Consider the following 14,540-nt stretch of genomic DNA (forward strand, 5'->3'; position numbering starts at 1 on the left):
ATATCAGGAGCATGACGAGGTCTGCAGTCTTCAAACGTCCCCCACAAGACACTCAACAGAGCGGACCACATAACTTGACAGGAGAGAAGCCTGGCCAGCACCACCTGTCCAGGTGAGTGACAGCGACACCACGCACCTGGTGTGATGCACGGAGGATGCAACGCCACGTCTGTGGGACCCTCGCCAACAGCTGCGGACTCGACGCCATCATGTGAAAACGTCACGCCAACATGAGCAGAGGGTCACTCTGTAAAGTAACTGGCCAGCACGCCTCAAGGCTGTCCAGGTCATGAAGACAAAGAAACGGGAGGCCTACCAGGCGGGGGTGGGGGTGTGGTGAAGGCCCAAATTACATGTCAGGGTGCTTGGCTGACTTGGCTGGTTATATGTGGTTAACTAGTAAGCTGATGTGAGGGAAGCTGGTATACAGAAGTATATAGAAACCATGTCCTTCGTTTGCAACTTTTATGTGAGTTTAAAATTATTTCAAGGTAAAAACTTAAAGAGAATTTAAAATTGTAGATTCTGATTCCATCTGTGTGGGCAGGGCTTGAGAGTCTGCATTCCTCCTACCACCCACCTCCCCTCCCCCAGGTGCCCCTCCTCAGCCTCCCATGAGCCACCCTGAGGGTCTCACCTACGGCTCCCGGCCCACCCAAGACACTAACACAAAGCTGGAGCAAGTTCTCAGGGATCAACTTGTTTGCTTACAACAGCATTTTAGGACAAACGGCAAACATGCCCACTAATCTTTAAGGAGCTGTGGCCTCCGTCCCCCACCCGGCACATCTGTGGAACTCTGAACCCCCTGGGGACCAGGACACTCAGGACCTTCTCTGAACCTCCAGCATGTGTGCACCCCGAAGGACCACGGCCAGGGAGTAAGGCGAGGTCAGCATCATGGAAGTAAAGCCCGACAGCACCCTGACCCTATACTCTCTGGTCTCACCCCATAGCTCACGGCCCACCATGGCTGCCCCCAACACAACTCATTGCTTGCAGTAAGTCCAGGAAAAATCAGACAAAGCAAGTCAAGGCAAAGGTCTCCAACATTCCTGCTCACAAGAGCCATCAGTGAAAGGACAGGCCAGACGGTCGGAGGCCTCTGTGAGTGCTGGGTGGGGTGGTCAGCTGTGCACCGAGCCAGGCCCCAGTCAGTACCAAGCATGCAGTTCCCACCAGCTTACGCCAAGGAGGGGGCTCGGACCCAACGTTCACATCTGCTGCCTGCTCCTTCTATTTTGGCAAAAACAAAAAACCCTGGAAGCTTCAAGAAAATGACGAAAACTTCAGGAATTGGAAACAACAGAAACCGCGCCCGTCCCAGGTTCTTCCAGGCTGTCCCAGCAGGGTGTCTGGAAGCGTCTGCTGCCGGCTCTCCACAGCAGCAGCCGGGTTTCCTCAAAGCACTGCCGCTGCTGGCCCCACCCAAGGTGGCTGCGGCTTCTAAGGTCAAACGGTGTGAGCCAACAAGGCAGGAGGAGAGGCTGGTCGTGGGGAGGCACCTCGTTATTTACAGTGACAGGAGACAGCGACAGAGAGAGCATGCCACTGCGCCGTTGAGGAGCATGAGGCCACCCTGCTCCATGGCTGAGAGGAGCCTCAGCATACTCAGGGTTGCTGGAGGAGACACGCAGCACACCCCACAGGGCCTGAGGCCCTCCCGAGGTGGCAGTGGAGTGAGGATGCAGATCCCCAGGGTGAGCATGCCTGGACTTGGAGCCTGGCAGCCTGAGTGGGGCTCAGCCAGTTGGCAGGAGCACAGCTCCAGGCTGGAATGGCCGAGACCGCACCCCTGGGACATCCCATAGGAGGGAGTGCTGGCTGGGTGGCCCTTGAGGACATCCCTCAGTACACACAGGCTCCCAGCACCTCCTTGGGGCACCAGCTGGAGCCGTGTCTGTCCAAGGGGTGGAGAGCTCCTTGCCCACTGCCTGGCAGCAGGGGGCCCTGACCCCCACTGGCTGACCACCAGCAGCATGTCTGCTGTCACTCGGAGTGTGAAGGCCCCACAATACACAGGGTGTCCACTGGCCAGGCCCTGTCAACTCCTCGAGGGTGGGGGACAGAGGGAAGCCTGCAGATCCTCCAGCTGGTCGGCCCAGAGTCACAGAAATTACCCACAGGAGCCAGAAGTTTGTGCAAACTCACCAGGACACAGATCCACCACCCACCCTAAGAAAAGAGGAACAATTCCCAGGCCTGGCAGGTGGGGGGCTGGGAGCAGGGAGGGCTGACAGCTGCTGCTGCAGGGTCAGCAGAAAAGCAAGACGCAGTGTGGAGGGAGGAGCCTTCCTTCCCGGCACATCAAGGCCGGGGAGGCAGCGCACTGCGGCCCAGCACTGCGGCCCAGCACTGCGGCCAGCGCGGGCGCGGCTAATTCCTCAAGGCGGCCAACCTGCAAATCAACAAGAGAACTCCAGTGAGGGAGGCAAGGGGCAGGGCTGTCTCTGAACCCTGTGCGCTCACATCAAGACACCAACCCTGGGAGCCAAATAGGGCCCCTCACCCACCCATCAGGCCAAGGTGCTTTCGTCTCAATTTTGGTTTTTCAAGGTGGGCCTTAGATAACACGTGAAGGCTCTAGCACCGGCAGGTACTCTTCCATTCTCTTTTCTATTACGTTAGGAAGAGTAGACTTCCCTTTCTAAAGCGAGCTGTGGACAGGCGTGTAAACACCACGCTGATGCATAATGCAGAAACTGAACAAGGGGCAGGGGAGAGGCAGTCAGATGGCAGGAAGGCAGCTGCTCCTGGGCCTGGAGGCACTAAGGGCATTTACTTAGACTGAAGAACTTGGAGATGAAGCCGCCCTCCTCGCGGGCCCCTGGAGCCACCTCGAGCCCAGAATGCACCTACCACCCTCACAACCACAGCATCAGAGCACGGGGTTTGTCACTCAATGTTTCGGGGCAGCGAGCCCACCTCCGAGACAGCTGGTCCTCCTGGCTGCGCACAGAGCTCTCGCCCACGGCGGAGGCACCCTCAGGCAGCTGGTTGAGCTGGTCCAGGACCTCCAGACCGTTCTCCTCCGCAATCTGCATGATGAGGCTGTCCACCTGCTCCTGCGGCGTGGTCAGTGTGGTGGCCGAGCTCATGGAGTCCTCCATCACCTGGGGGGTCATGTTCTGGGCAGTTGGACCCAGGCCCGGGGAACCCCCACCACAGCCTCACAAGGGCTCCACTGGCCCCTGCTCTGGTCACCCCGTCTCAACTACACTTCCTGTTCGCTCCCTCGGCCCACACCAGCCTTCTTCACACTCCACTCTCTCCTGAGCCCTTTCTCCAGCTCTCTCATCCTTTGGGCATCGTGCAAAGTAGCCTGCATAGAGCCTTTCCGGCCACCACACCTGGTGAGGCGCCCACACCCCAGCCCCAGGTCCCTTCTCATCTGCTGACCTCTGCGTGTGGGTCCGGACTCCCCACAAGGAGTCAGGGGCCCAGCACAGAGGACACGTGATGACGCTGCGGAGGGAACACATGCCCAGACTACGGGCCCACCTACCGACGTGTGCACATCCAGGTTTTGCACCTGCTGCTCGAACCTGTCCATCACCGCAGAGACCTTCTGCAAGTCCATGCTGCTCAGCGCCCTGTCCAGGGCCTTGGTCACCTGCGCCATGTTCTTGGTCACCTGGCACCGGAGGCAACAGGACTAAAGGAAGGAACGCCACCCACCAGGGACGGGCCTCTGAGAGCTCCCTGAGGAGAGCCGGGCCCTCCACTGCCCGGGCACCCAGCCCCAGGGCCAGCAAGACCCAAGCCTGGCCAAGCCGAGCTGCACGCAAGGCAGGCGGGGCCTCTGGGGACACACGGGCCCTCTCCGGGCAGGTCCTCAGGAAATGCTGTCAACAAAAGGACGGACATGAGACCCAGCCTACGGGCACTTCAGAAAAGTCCAAGGACACCATGCCTTTGGAGTTGCCTTCTCCTTCGGCACCGCCCTTACTGTGTGGAGGGACCCCCACCATGGAACCAAAGGGTCGGGCGTGATTCCCTGCCCCGCCAGCCAGCCCCCGACTCTGCCAGCAGAAGCCGGCGCACATGGCCCACTCACTCACCCCCTTCATGGTCACAGCCGTCTGCACCTTGGAGGCCACTGCGTCCACACGGGACGCCATGCGGAGCCAGCTCACGCCCTCGTTCTTCTTGCGGATAGCATTCTCGGCGTAGACACGGGCGCACTCCACGTTCTTCTGCTGAAGGGCCTGAAATCCAAGGGGAGATGCCGGCTGGGAGAATGTGGTTGTTTGTCTGTACAAACTCTGCCTGCCCTGCTCAGGGGCCTGGTCCTGGCCATTCCTGGGGCGTTGTCTGCAGCGTGGGGGCTGCCCCGCTTTCAAGACCCTCTGCAGGCGTTCTCATCAGAAACGTCTGTGAGCTTCGTGAACACACAGACGCCCAGGCCCCAGCATGCTCAGGAGCGAAGGTGTCCAGGGGCAGGGCCACCAGAACAGCCTGCAGAGGGGTAGAAAGGAAACACAGCCACCCTTCCCAGCCTCTCTACTCCCACGACGCACTCAGCCCTCTGCAGCTCCTTGTCGAGCCGCCCACACCATCACTCACAGGAGCTCGCAAAAACCAGAGCAGGCAACGCTGATTCCAAAGGACCCACATGGCGGGTGGACAAGAGGACTCAGACCAGGGTTGGCTGTCAGCACCCCTTCTGCCCTGCGAGCTCCAGGGTGGGCGAGGGCTCACCACAATCCAACACCCCCACTAACACAATTGTAAGCAAGTCCCCACCGAGAGCAGCCAGGCCCCTTCTGCCTTTCCTGCTGCCCGTCCCTGGAGAGGCCTGTGTGGCAGGGGACCGGGGGACACGCAGGGACCCTCCAGCCCTGCTCTCCAACACACGGAGGAGGTGAGAGAGAGCCGAAGTGATGGAGTCACAGCAGGCACAGCTGGAAGCCCACTTTCCACACAATTTGTGCAAAAAGCAAGTTCAGAACATCGGAAATGAATAAAAGGCATGGACGTTCAAAGGAAAAGAACAAAGGCAGCGCATGATCTTTTTGCTCTGGACACCCTTGATGCGCACACTGCAGGCCTCGTGTGGAAGGCAATGAGTGAGCCGTGGTGGGCACCTCACACAAGAAGACACCCCAACGAAACCAAAACGACAGAAGGCGGGGTAGAGAGGAAGAACCCAGCGGCAGTCCCACCTTTTTCACTTTGGCCTGCTCCGCCTTGGCATCTTTCTCCGCCTTCTTAGCCAGCTTCTCCAGCTGCTTCGCCGTGAACTGAGCAGAAACAGGATGAAACAGGATGCCAGTCAGACACACAGAGCCCAACCTTGGCCCTCCGCTCCCTGCTCCCCGAACCCCCATCAGCCCCTGGCCCCGGAGCGCAGAGGAGCCAGGAGGGGACTCAGCAGGGTCTTGGGGCTCTGTTGCAGAAGGGGCTGTGAAGGGTTTTCTGAAACGTCTGTCCTCTCCCAGAACATCCTAATCAAACCCTCCCCCAAAGCAGAAGGTTAAAAAGGCAACTCCCACAATTACTACTTCTGTTCACTGATGGATTTTTGACTTACGGAAAAAACTCGACAGAATCTGTTTCAAGCTACCTGGAATAATACAGAATTCTGGATGGAAATACCCCTCAAAGTGTTATCTTCACAGAGCACTGTGCTCATGAGGAGCTGCCGGGCAGCACACGCAGCTTCCTGACGCCAACTCCCAACACCAAAGGAAACCATGTCTCGTCTCTGTGGAGCCTCTGGCAACCCCAGTCCAGAACCAGGATGATGGGCTGGCTGCATGCAGGCCTTCGCCCAGGTCCCCCACCTTCTGGGTGGAGTGGGTTGAGGGTGGACTGCCTGGCCCTCTCGTGGGCATCTTCCCAGTGGTCACTTCTGTCCCAGCAAGATCGTAGACCAGGTCACCCAGGTGAGGCCGCCCGACTTGAAATGCACCTCAGTCTGTAAATCTGTCACGAGGGCAGACATCACCGTACCCTGAGAGTGGCCCTCTTTGGAGAGAGTTCTCTTCCCACCACCACTGTCCCATCTTTGCAGCTCTGTCCCCATACCCCACCTTCCTTCCTCACAGCCCCTGCCCCGGCCCCTTGCCCAAAGCTCCTAGGGGCCTCAGCCCCCTGGCAGCCCTCCTTCCACCAACTCTGAATCATAACGCGCCAGCTTCTCCGCTCCACTGATCAGCACCTGGGGGCAAAGGAGAAGCGACCAAGGCACCAGGAGCATCACACAAACCGGCTACCCTAACCTCATCCTTCTCCCCTGCCTTCTGCCCCTCAGCCTTAAAACGTGCGGACAACAAGCAGGCAACCGCCCTTATGTCCGGGCCTCAGGCGAAGGTCTCACCTAGTCCAATGGTCAAATCTCTGTGACAACTGGGTGCCCAGGACAAGGGCGCTCTCTCAAAGGTCACCACCAGCTCCTCATCCCCACACACACTCCTCAGGTGCTTTCAAGTCAACCTCTGCTACCCCTGCCACTCTGACCATCCTTTTTCCCTTCAACCTCTCTAAGCCTGTGCCGTCCAATACAGCAGCCACTCACCACATGTGGCTATTTAAATCTAAATTACCCCAAATTAAGTAAAAGTAAAACCAGTTCCTCAGTCACATTAGCCACATTCCAAGTACTGGATGTGGCTGGTGTCGGGCAGTGCGCATCTACGACGTCCCTCGCTGCAGGGCGTGGGCTGCTTCTGAGCCTGGCTCTGTCCGGGTCCCCGGTCCCATCTCCTGGCTGCTCTGCAGAACGAGGGTGCTTCAGCGGGGCACTCCATCCACCTAGGGGCAAAACCCAGGCTTCCTCCCTACTCATCCATACCCTGCCCTGCCCCTTTCTCCTCAGAGGCTCCGTGACCTGCTCTGTCCTCACCCCTGCCATGGCCACCCTCGCCTCACGCCCTGCCTGCCTGGACTCTCACAGGGCTACCCGCCCCTAGTCTTGTCCCTCCCTCCACAGACAGCCCCCAAACGGCCTAAAGCGCACATCTGGCCACGTTCCCCCTTCACATAGAACCCTCCAGCAGCTCCCACTGCCTCTAAACGACGTCCACTCCTTGGCCAGATGCCCTGGGACCCGCCTGCCAGCAGCAGCAGGGACTGCTGGCACCTCCTCACACACTTAGCCTCCTGCCTTGACAGCACTGTTCACAGTTCCTCCTTCCTGGAGGGCCCTACCCCAGCTCTGGTCAGAGTGGACCGCAACAGCCTCCAAAAGAGGCGTCTCTTGACCAGGCAGCTGGCAGGGCAGAATGCTCCGATGACCCAAGGGAAGGAGCAACCTCCTAGAGACCCATACGGTTTCCTAACTCTGGCCCCACTAGCGGCGTCCCCTCAACCTGCAACACCCACCACCTGGAGGACCCACCGCCCCTCAGCCCCTCCACAGCCCTGGGTTTCCCCCACGCACATGGGACTTTGTCATAGAGAAAAGGTTCCTTGTCTGCCTACCTCACACTCCTACGTTCCTGAAGAGAAAATCTAGATTTTCTGACCCTGAGCACCCAACAGTCCCTTCCACATGAGTCTGCTGAATGAAGTGCCCGAGGCCTCAGTGTTCCCTGCCCTCCTCTCCGTGGTAAAGCCAGTGTGACAAGCTGCAGTCGGTGGCCTGCACACAACACTCCTGCTCAGACTTTCAGAACTAACCACGGATGAGAGCATTTAAGGGAAATGTGGCAGAAGCTTGCCCTGGATTAACCAGGAAGTGCACGCACCACTCCAGATAGGAAGAAGGCTCAGCTGCCCAGAACGCTCTCCCGCAGTGTGCTTTCAGAGGATCTGAGGCCACAGGTTTAAATGCCTGGTAGAACATCGAGGGGTGCACCTAATACCCAAGCTGTGTTTCTTACTTTTTTTTTTTTTGCTGAGGAAGATTTGCCTTGAGCTAACATCCGTTGCCAAGCTTCCTCTTTTGTTTTTGCTGAAGATTTGCCCTGAGGTAACATCTGTGCCAATCTTCCTCTATTTTGTATGTGGTCGCCACCATAGCATGGCTGCCAACGAGTGGTGCAGGTCCATGCCTGGGAACCAAACCTGGGCCACCGAAGCAGAGCAGGCTGAACTTAACCACTATGCCACGGGGATGTGTTTCTTAAAGATAACACCCTTACTCTGGCATGGATGAGCCCAAGCCACCTGCTTCCACTCAGCCCAAGATAAGGAAAGAGTTAACACGCCATCAAGCCAACTCAACAACCCCCTTTCATCGTCAGTCAGGCTGAGCACTATGCAGAGATCACACAATTTATAATTTGTCCCTCTGAGTGTGACTTACACCTTGTATCCCCATTCACTAACCAGCAGGACAGGGTTGGGGTGACTGGTCACGCAGTACATACCTTCAACTGGAACAGGGTATCTGCAAAGAAAAGAGATGGTTTGAGGATTTTTTGTGTGAGGAAGATCAGCCCTGAGCTAACACCCAATACCAATCCTCCTCTTTTTGCTGAGGACGATTGGCCCTGGGCTAACATCCATGCCCACCTTCCTCTACTTTATATGGGATGCCGCCACAGCATGGCTTGACAAGCGGTGCGTCTGTGTGCGCCCGGGATCCGAACCTGCGAACCTCGGGCCGCCAAAGTGGAGCATGTGCACTTAACCACTGCGCCACTGGGCCAGCCCCGGTTTGAGGATTTTAAGGCATGTGACAAGCAGCACTTTTAATAAGCAGATGGGGTCACTAAGACCCCCCCTAGACATGAAGAGCTGGAACACAGTGCAAGCATGGATGGCACTGACTGGGCCTTCAGGGAGGCCCACTCCACACTGGACCAGCATGCCAGCTCTGCTCCCTCCTTAGCCACAGGGCTCAGACAAATGCAGAGTTCCTGAACCTCCGATTCCTTATAGGTAACACCAGGATGGCACCAGCTGACCTCAAGGATTAGTGTGCGGGCAAATGAGGTCATGGATGCAGTGTGTGGCCCACGGGGAAAACTCGAGATGCTGGTTTGTAATTAATGCAACTTTACAAAGGACCACTGGGATTCTTTCCCAATTTATCGAGGCTCAGTACTGGACAGGCTATTTTTCACATACTCTTTCTCCCCAAAATAAATGGATAAAAACAGCAGAGCGATGACTCTTATGCCGTCAAAGGGCTGGCCCACAGACAGAAACGATCCTCTCCACCAGCTGCCATTTCTGAGCCATCGAACCAGGCTCAGGGGCCTCCCTATCCACACCTGAGGAACCAAAGAGACGTGAGTGTACCATGGACTAACTCTTCTGATGGCCGAGCTTGCTGCTCACTCACCAAAATGCAAGAGCCAGGTAGATGTGCGCTCATCTTAAAACTATCTCAATTCATTCAATTCCTAAATTTAGAGAATGATTCCTGAAAGGGTTTACCACCCTAGCCCAGAATGAGAAACAAATCCTGTAACCAGAATGGGGGTGCGGGGTGTTGATAAATGCAAATCAAGGCTCTGGGCTGAGAGCCCAGCCCACTCTTCAGAAAAGCTCCCCGCCTCCACCATCTATCAATGCAGGCACCTGCCCGTGACTCTGGGAAACAGAGCTAACCTGACACAGGTGGCAGGCAGGGTGCTGACTCGAGACTGGCCTGGGTATGGCCCAGCCTTTGAACTTATTTCGTGACCTAAATCACCCTCTGCCCCTGCCACAGCTTTCTCATCTAGATTTGAGCAGTAGGAATAGAATCTGAAGAGCAGAGTTTGTTAAGGCTAAACCTAACCCTGGAGAAAAGTGATATGGGCAGAAGAAAATGCCCTCGAAAGCCCAGCAAAGTGGAGCAAGAACCCAACAATTGTGTGTGTGGGGAGAGAGTAAGTGATGCTACTCATCTCTCTGAGGCAATTCGTAGAGAATTTCCTTCATGACAATGACACGGTTGTGCAGCTTTCTACATTTCACAACGTGATTTTCATAACCTCTCCATCACACCAGCCCTTAAACATCCTAGCAAGTGAGGGTACCTTCACTCGATCACTGATTCTTCCTGTTCTTTGGGATCCCTGAGCACAGAACGGGCAGAGGGGGCCCTGAGGGGGTGCTGCAGGCCGCGGAGGCCAGGACCAGGGAGCCAGCCCGCCTGGGGCCGTGGGCAAGGGCTCCCTCTCCCCCTCTGTCTCTCCCTCTGCAGAATGGGGCATAAAGCTCCACCTCAGACCGTGCCTGGCACACAGTGAGTGCTTGCTGCCTGAGCTCTTCCTAGTCCCCTTAGTGGTGTTCTGGCAGCGGTGCGACTGTCTCCTTTTCGCATGCCCTCTGATCTGACATCCTAGGGCCCCAAAGGCCAGCGTCTCTTGCCGGTACTGGAGCTGAGGGGCGGGGGGCGGGGGGAGGTTGGGTTGTGGGGAAGAGGGTCTGGGGACGGGGGCGGTCCGGCTCGAGGATCGGGGATCGGACAGGGATTCGGGGTCCGAGGTCGAAGGTCGGGGATCGGAGTCTGGGGTCGAGGCCTGCGGCGCCCGCCGGAGCCCCGCCCGTGGGAGAAGCGGCCCCACCCCGCGCGGCCCGGAAGACAGCGGCTCTCACCGTCCATCGCCAGTCTGGCAGCGGCGACCCACAGAAAGGCAGAGGGTCGTGATCTCCCGGCGGCGTCAACCGCACCTACCAGCTCTGCTGGGCGAGAACTTCCGGGTTTCCCCCTCCCACTTCCGGCGCCGGCCCCTCTCGCGAGAGGACGGCGGAACCCGCGGGCGCGGCGTTGCCGTGGAGACCAGGCGAGCCGGCAGCTGTTTGTGAGTCAGTTGGCTGCGTGGCGGCCGGGGTGCGGGGTGCGTTGGCACTGTGGCGCGGAGGGCTCGCCTATGGGACTTTCCAAAAGCAAACACAAACACAGGAAAGGTAAAGGGCCGCCGTCTGCCGTCTCTCTGCCGCGGCCCTGCCCGGGGCGAGGCCAGGCGGCCGCTGCTGGCGCCAGGCTGGGAGTGCGCCCGGGGAGGCCGGTCCGGACCCGAGGGGCCTACGCCTGGGTCCTCCCTGATGACCGTGCCTCTGGAATCTTTCCCTCCACAGAGATATCCGTGTTTAGGGAGACGGAGTGATCCAAGTCTTTCCAGCTGTTTTATTTCATGCTGTACCAAAGCAGGCAACCCAAGGAGGATGGGAGCCACTGCCCTATATTCAGTAAATTACAGGTCTGATTAATTATCCGTACATTTCAGGTGAGGAGCAAAAGAAGGGGTGCACCTATTCAGTCCCAAAGGCTAAGGGAGGGTCCACGGACAGGCCTCCCCAAGAGTCTCAGAAGCCTCCAGACACCACGCCCGCAGAGAGCTTCCATCAGAAGGAAGGGGCAGCCAAGCTGCAGTGTTCTTGTTCTTCTGAAGTCGAAGGTAGGACACGCCCAGGAGGGGGCAGAACCGAGGTGTGCACCTTCAAGGAGTTTGCCAATGGGGTAAACAGGAGCCTGGGTGATGCTAGGCTAGTAGCAGGGGCACGCCCTAATGAGGGACGGGATTTTAGGACCTTTAGATAGATGAGTATCCAGAATTCTAGGTGGCAAATATAAGTTCAATAAAGGTTTAGGTCAGTTCCAAGGAACAGATGCATAACAGTCCAGAGGGGCTCAGCAGTGTCCAGACACAAAGCATACCCGCGGTTATCCCAGAGTGCTGGGTGCCTCTTGGCACCACTGTCATTCCTTCAACATCCCACAGACTGGAAGAGAACCTTGGGAGTCTGCTCCAATCTGGAGTGTTGTCATGTGTAAGAAGGGATATGGGAGCTCTCTGTCTGGGCGCAGGGGTCTGGGAGGGAATAGCACATTGGTGGGACAAGGGTGAAATCGTGACAGCCCAATGAGGCCAGACCTTTGCGTGTGGGTGGGGGGATGAGACCACAGAAGTAACCAGAATATGAAGTGTTTTCTTAGTTTTATCATGCGGGTTGTGGAGATGGAACTGTTAAATAATTAAAATAAGGTGTGTTGGGGTTTGTGCCTTAGAAAAGTCTGTCTCCAGAATAGAGGCCATTGGGGCAGCGAGGAGACTTGTCATAGGCCCACTGCTGTCACTGAGTAGGAACTAATGAGGCAGTGGCAGTAGGAATTCCAATAGGATCCAGGAGATAGAACCAGCAGAATCTGCTGTCTGAGATGTGGGGGGAAGCGGGGGGAGCCAAGTGGGTGGGTTTCAGGGACCATGAGAGTGAATGGTTCGTGGGTCAGACAAGGAAGGAGGGCAGGAGGAATGCTGGCCTGGCAGGGAGAGGAGCTGGGCCCGGGCAGGGTCAGACTGAGGCACCTATGGGATCATCAAGTGCAGGAAGCAGTTTGAAATGAGGGCGTTGGGCATTGGAGCAAGGTCTGGACTTCACATCCTGATTTAGGAACACTCACTTGAGGGTGGAAGACCATAGGAAGGGGCAGAGTCCCAGGGAGGAGGTTTGGAGAAGGCTACCAGTCTGTCAGGAGGCTTCTGGCTGCCAGTCACAAAAAAAGCCAACCAGACTTGGCTTTACTGCCACATGTCCAATGTCTCCCAAATGAAGGAAGGGTCAGAGGTAGGACACTCAGGTTTGCTCAGCAGCATGGCAGTGACATCAAGGACTGTGTGTGTCTACACTTCGCCACCGTCAGTATCCACGGTCCCCAGAGAGCTGGATGGCTCTAGGTGTCACATGCAGACAGGACTGCACCTACTGAGCTTCATAACAGCAAAGAACCTTCCCCCAGTGGGCCTCACCTGCCCGGCATCTCCAGGATGAACTCAACTGTGCAAATTCTGGGGCTGGACCTCTGCCAGCAAGAGGTGTGGGCAGGAAACTGCCTGTTGGAAAGGCACCAACAGTGTCTGTCACACCCTCATTTCCGGGGAGTGAGAGTAGATGGATATGAGGGGAAAAGGTCAGAGAACAAGAGTGAGGATGGGGTCTCCAGAAAGAAAGTGAAGCGTGTGGTTTCTCCATAAAATAGAACATCTCAGCAACAACAAGGAACAAGGCACTGATGCCTGCTGCACTGTGAAGGATTCTCCAGAGCATGATACTGAGTGAAAGAAGCCGGATGTAAAGACCACATATATTATTCCATTTGTATGAAATGTCTGAAAATGGCAAATTTATAGAGAGGGAAGCCTGGATAATGGTAGGAATGGGTATAGGCCGCAAGTGGGCACAAGAGGTCTTTTGAGGGTGATGGAAAGGTACTTAAAACTGGATTGATGGTTGCCCAACTCTGAAAATTTACTAAAAATCACTGAATTATATGCTTTAAACAGGCAGATTTTATGGTATGTAAATTATACTGCAATAAAGCTGTTAAAAAAGAAAGGAGCACTAATCCATTGTTAAATGCGACAGGGAGATGGAGGAAACCCTGGAAAGACTCCGTGGAAGGAGGTGAGCAGCTGGTCTCAGTGGCCTTCCAGGGAGCAGCATCCAGGAATCAGAAGTGCAGACAGACATATGGTCTGCCAGGAGGGACATCTAAACTAGGGCAAGAGCATCTTCTCCTTCACATCCTGTTTTAAAGCTGAGGGATTTCCCTATTAGATTTGGAAAAGTTAGAACTTTTGTAATTTTATTTATTTAGTTACTTTTCCCCCAAAGCCCCAGTAGATAGTTGTACGTCATAGTTGCACATCCTTCTAGTTGCTGTATGTGGGACGCGGCCTCAGCATGGCCGGAGAAGCGGTGCGTCGGTGCGCGCCCGGGATCCCAACGCGGGCCGCCAGCAGCGGAGCGCGCGCACTTAACCGCTAAGCCACGGGGCCGGCCCAAGTTAGAACTTTTGGAAGTCAAAGTTTCTTTTTACCATAAAAGCCTTAGAGAAATGGAAAGTTCCAACAAGTCAAAAATTCAGTGTATTATAAAATTATTAAAAGTATGTTTTACTACTATGGGATAGAAATCAGAAAGTGATTGCTGGGCTGGGGTTGGGAGAGGCTAGCTGACTGGAAAGGGGCTTGTGGGAACTTTGTGGGGTGATGGAGAGTTCTGCATCTTGTTTGGGTGATTACATAGGTGCGTATAGTTGTGAAAACTCATCCAGCTGAACACTTAAGAACTGTGCATTTTATCTTTTGTGAATTATGCCTGAAAAAACATGGAATATACACGAGTCCTTGTCTCTTAGAGCTGCACCCAAAATATTTAAGTACAAATGGATGTGATGAATGGAGATGGTGTCTGAGATTTGCTACAAAATGTCAGCGTGTACATGTGGATGATGGTGTTTTCCAAAGATGCCACACTTCTCCCATCCTGCATCTTCAATGTTGTGACCTTGATGCTCCTCCCACCTGGGGGGTGGTATATGTTCCCTCTCCTTAAATCTCTGCAGCCTTGAAGTTCTCTTGTAACCAACAGAAGGTGGCAGGAGTGACTTCGGAGGCTAGCCCATGGAAGGTGCTGCAGTCTTGCCTTGCTCGCTGGAATGCTAGCTGGTGCTTGGAGCCCTGAGCTGCCATGCTGTTGGGTGCTGCAGTCAGCAGTCCTGGTCTCTGAGCCCTTCCAGCCCAGGCGCCAGACTTGTGAGTGAACAAGCCTTTAGGTGACTCCAGCCCCCAGCCTTTGAGTCTTCCCAGCTGAGCCACCACACATCATGTAGCCGCCAGCATCATTTCCCAGCCCTGTGAGTGGCCACCTTGCAC

General features: G+C 55.9%; 1 protein-coding gene across 1 annotated transcript; it reads right to left on the bottom strand.

Moving 5' to 3' along the window:
• Positions 1-451: 451 nt before the first annotated feature.
• On the bottom strand, positions 452-10,581 carry CHMP1A (charged multivesicular body protein 1A). Its single transcript, XM_058528588.1, has 7 exons — positions 10,480-10,581; positions 8,316-8,335; positions 5,166-5,243; positions 4,062-4,208; positions 3,506-3,634; positions 2,926-3,113; positions 452-2,398 (listed from the first exon to the last, which is right to left on the bottom strand). Exons 1-7 carry the CDS (start codon positions 10,484-10,486, stop codon positions 2,377-2,379), a joined length of 591 nt encoding a protein of 196 aa, XP_058384571.1. The 5' UTR covers positions 10,487-10,581; the 3' UTR covers positions 452-2,376.
• Between the last annotated feature and the right edge of the window lie 3,959 nt (positions 10,582-14,540).

The sequence above is a fragment of the Diceros bicornis genome, chromosome 32 (genome assembly GCF_020826845.1).
Source record: "Diceros bicornis minor isolate mBicDic1 chromosome 32, mDicBic1.mat.cur, whole genome shotgun sequence".
NCBI lineage: Eukaryota > Metazoa > Chordata > Mammalia > Perissodactyla > Rhinocerotidae > Diceros > Diceros bicornis.

Coding starts and splice junctions, on each gene's coding strand:
- CHMP1A (XM_058528588.1), bottom strand. Junction 5,244..8,315: donor ATACCCTGTTCCAGTTGAAG/GTATGTACTGCG, acceptor GTTTCTGCTCAG/TTCACGGCGAAGCAGCTGGA. Junction 3,635..4,061: donor CGGCTGTGACCATGAAGGGG/GTGAGTGAGTGG, acceptor CTCCGGTGCCAG/GTGACCAAGAACATGGCGCA.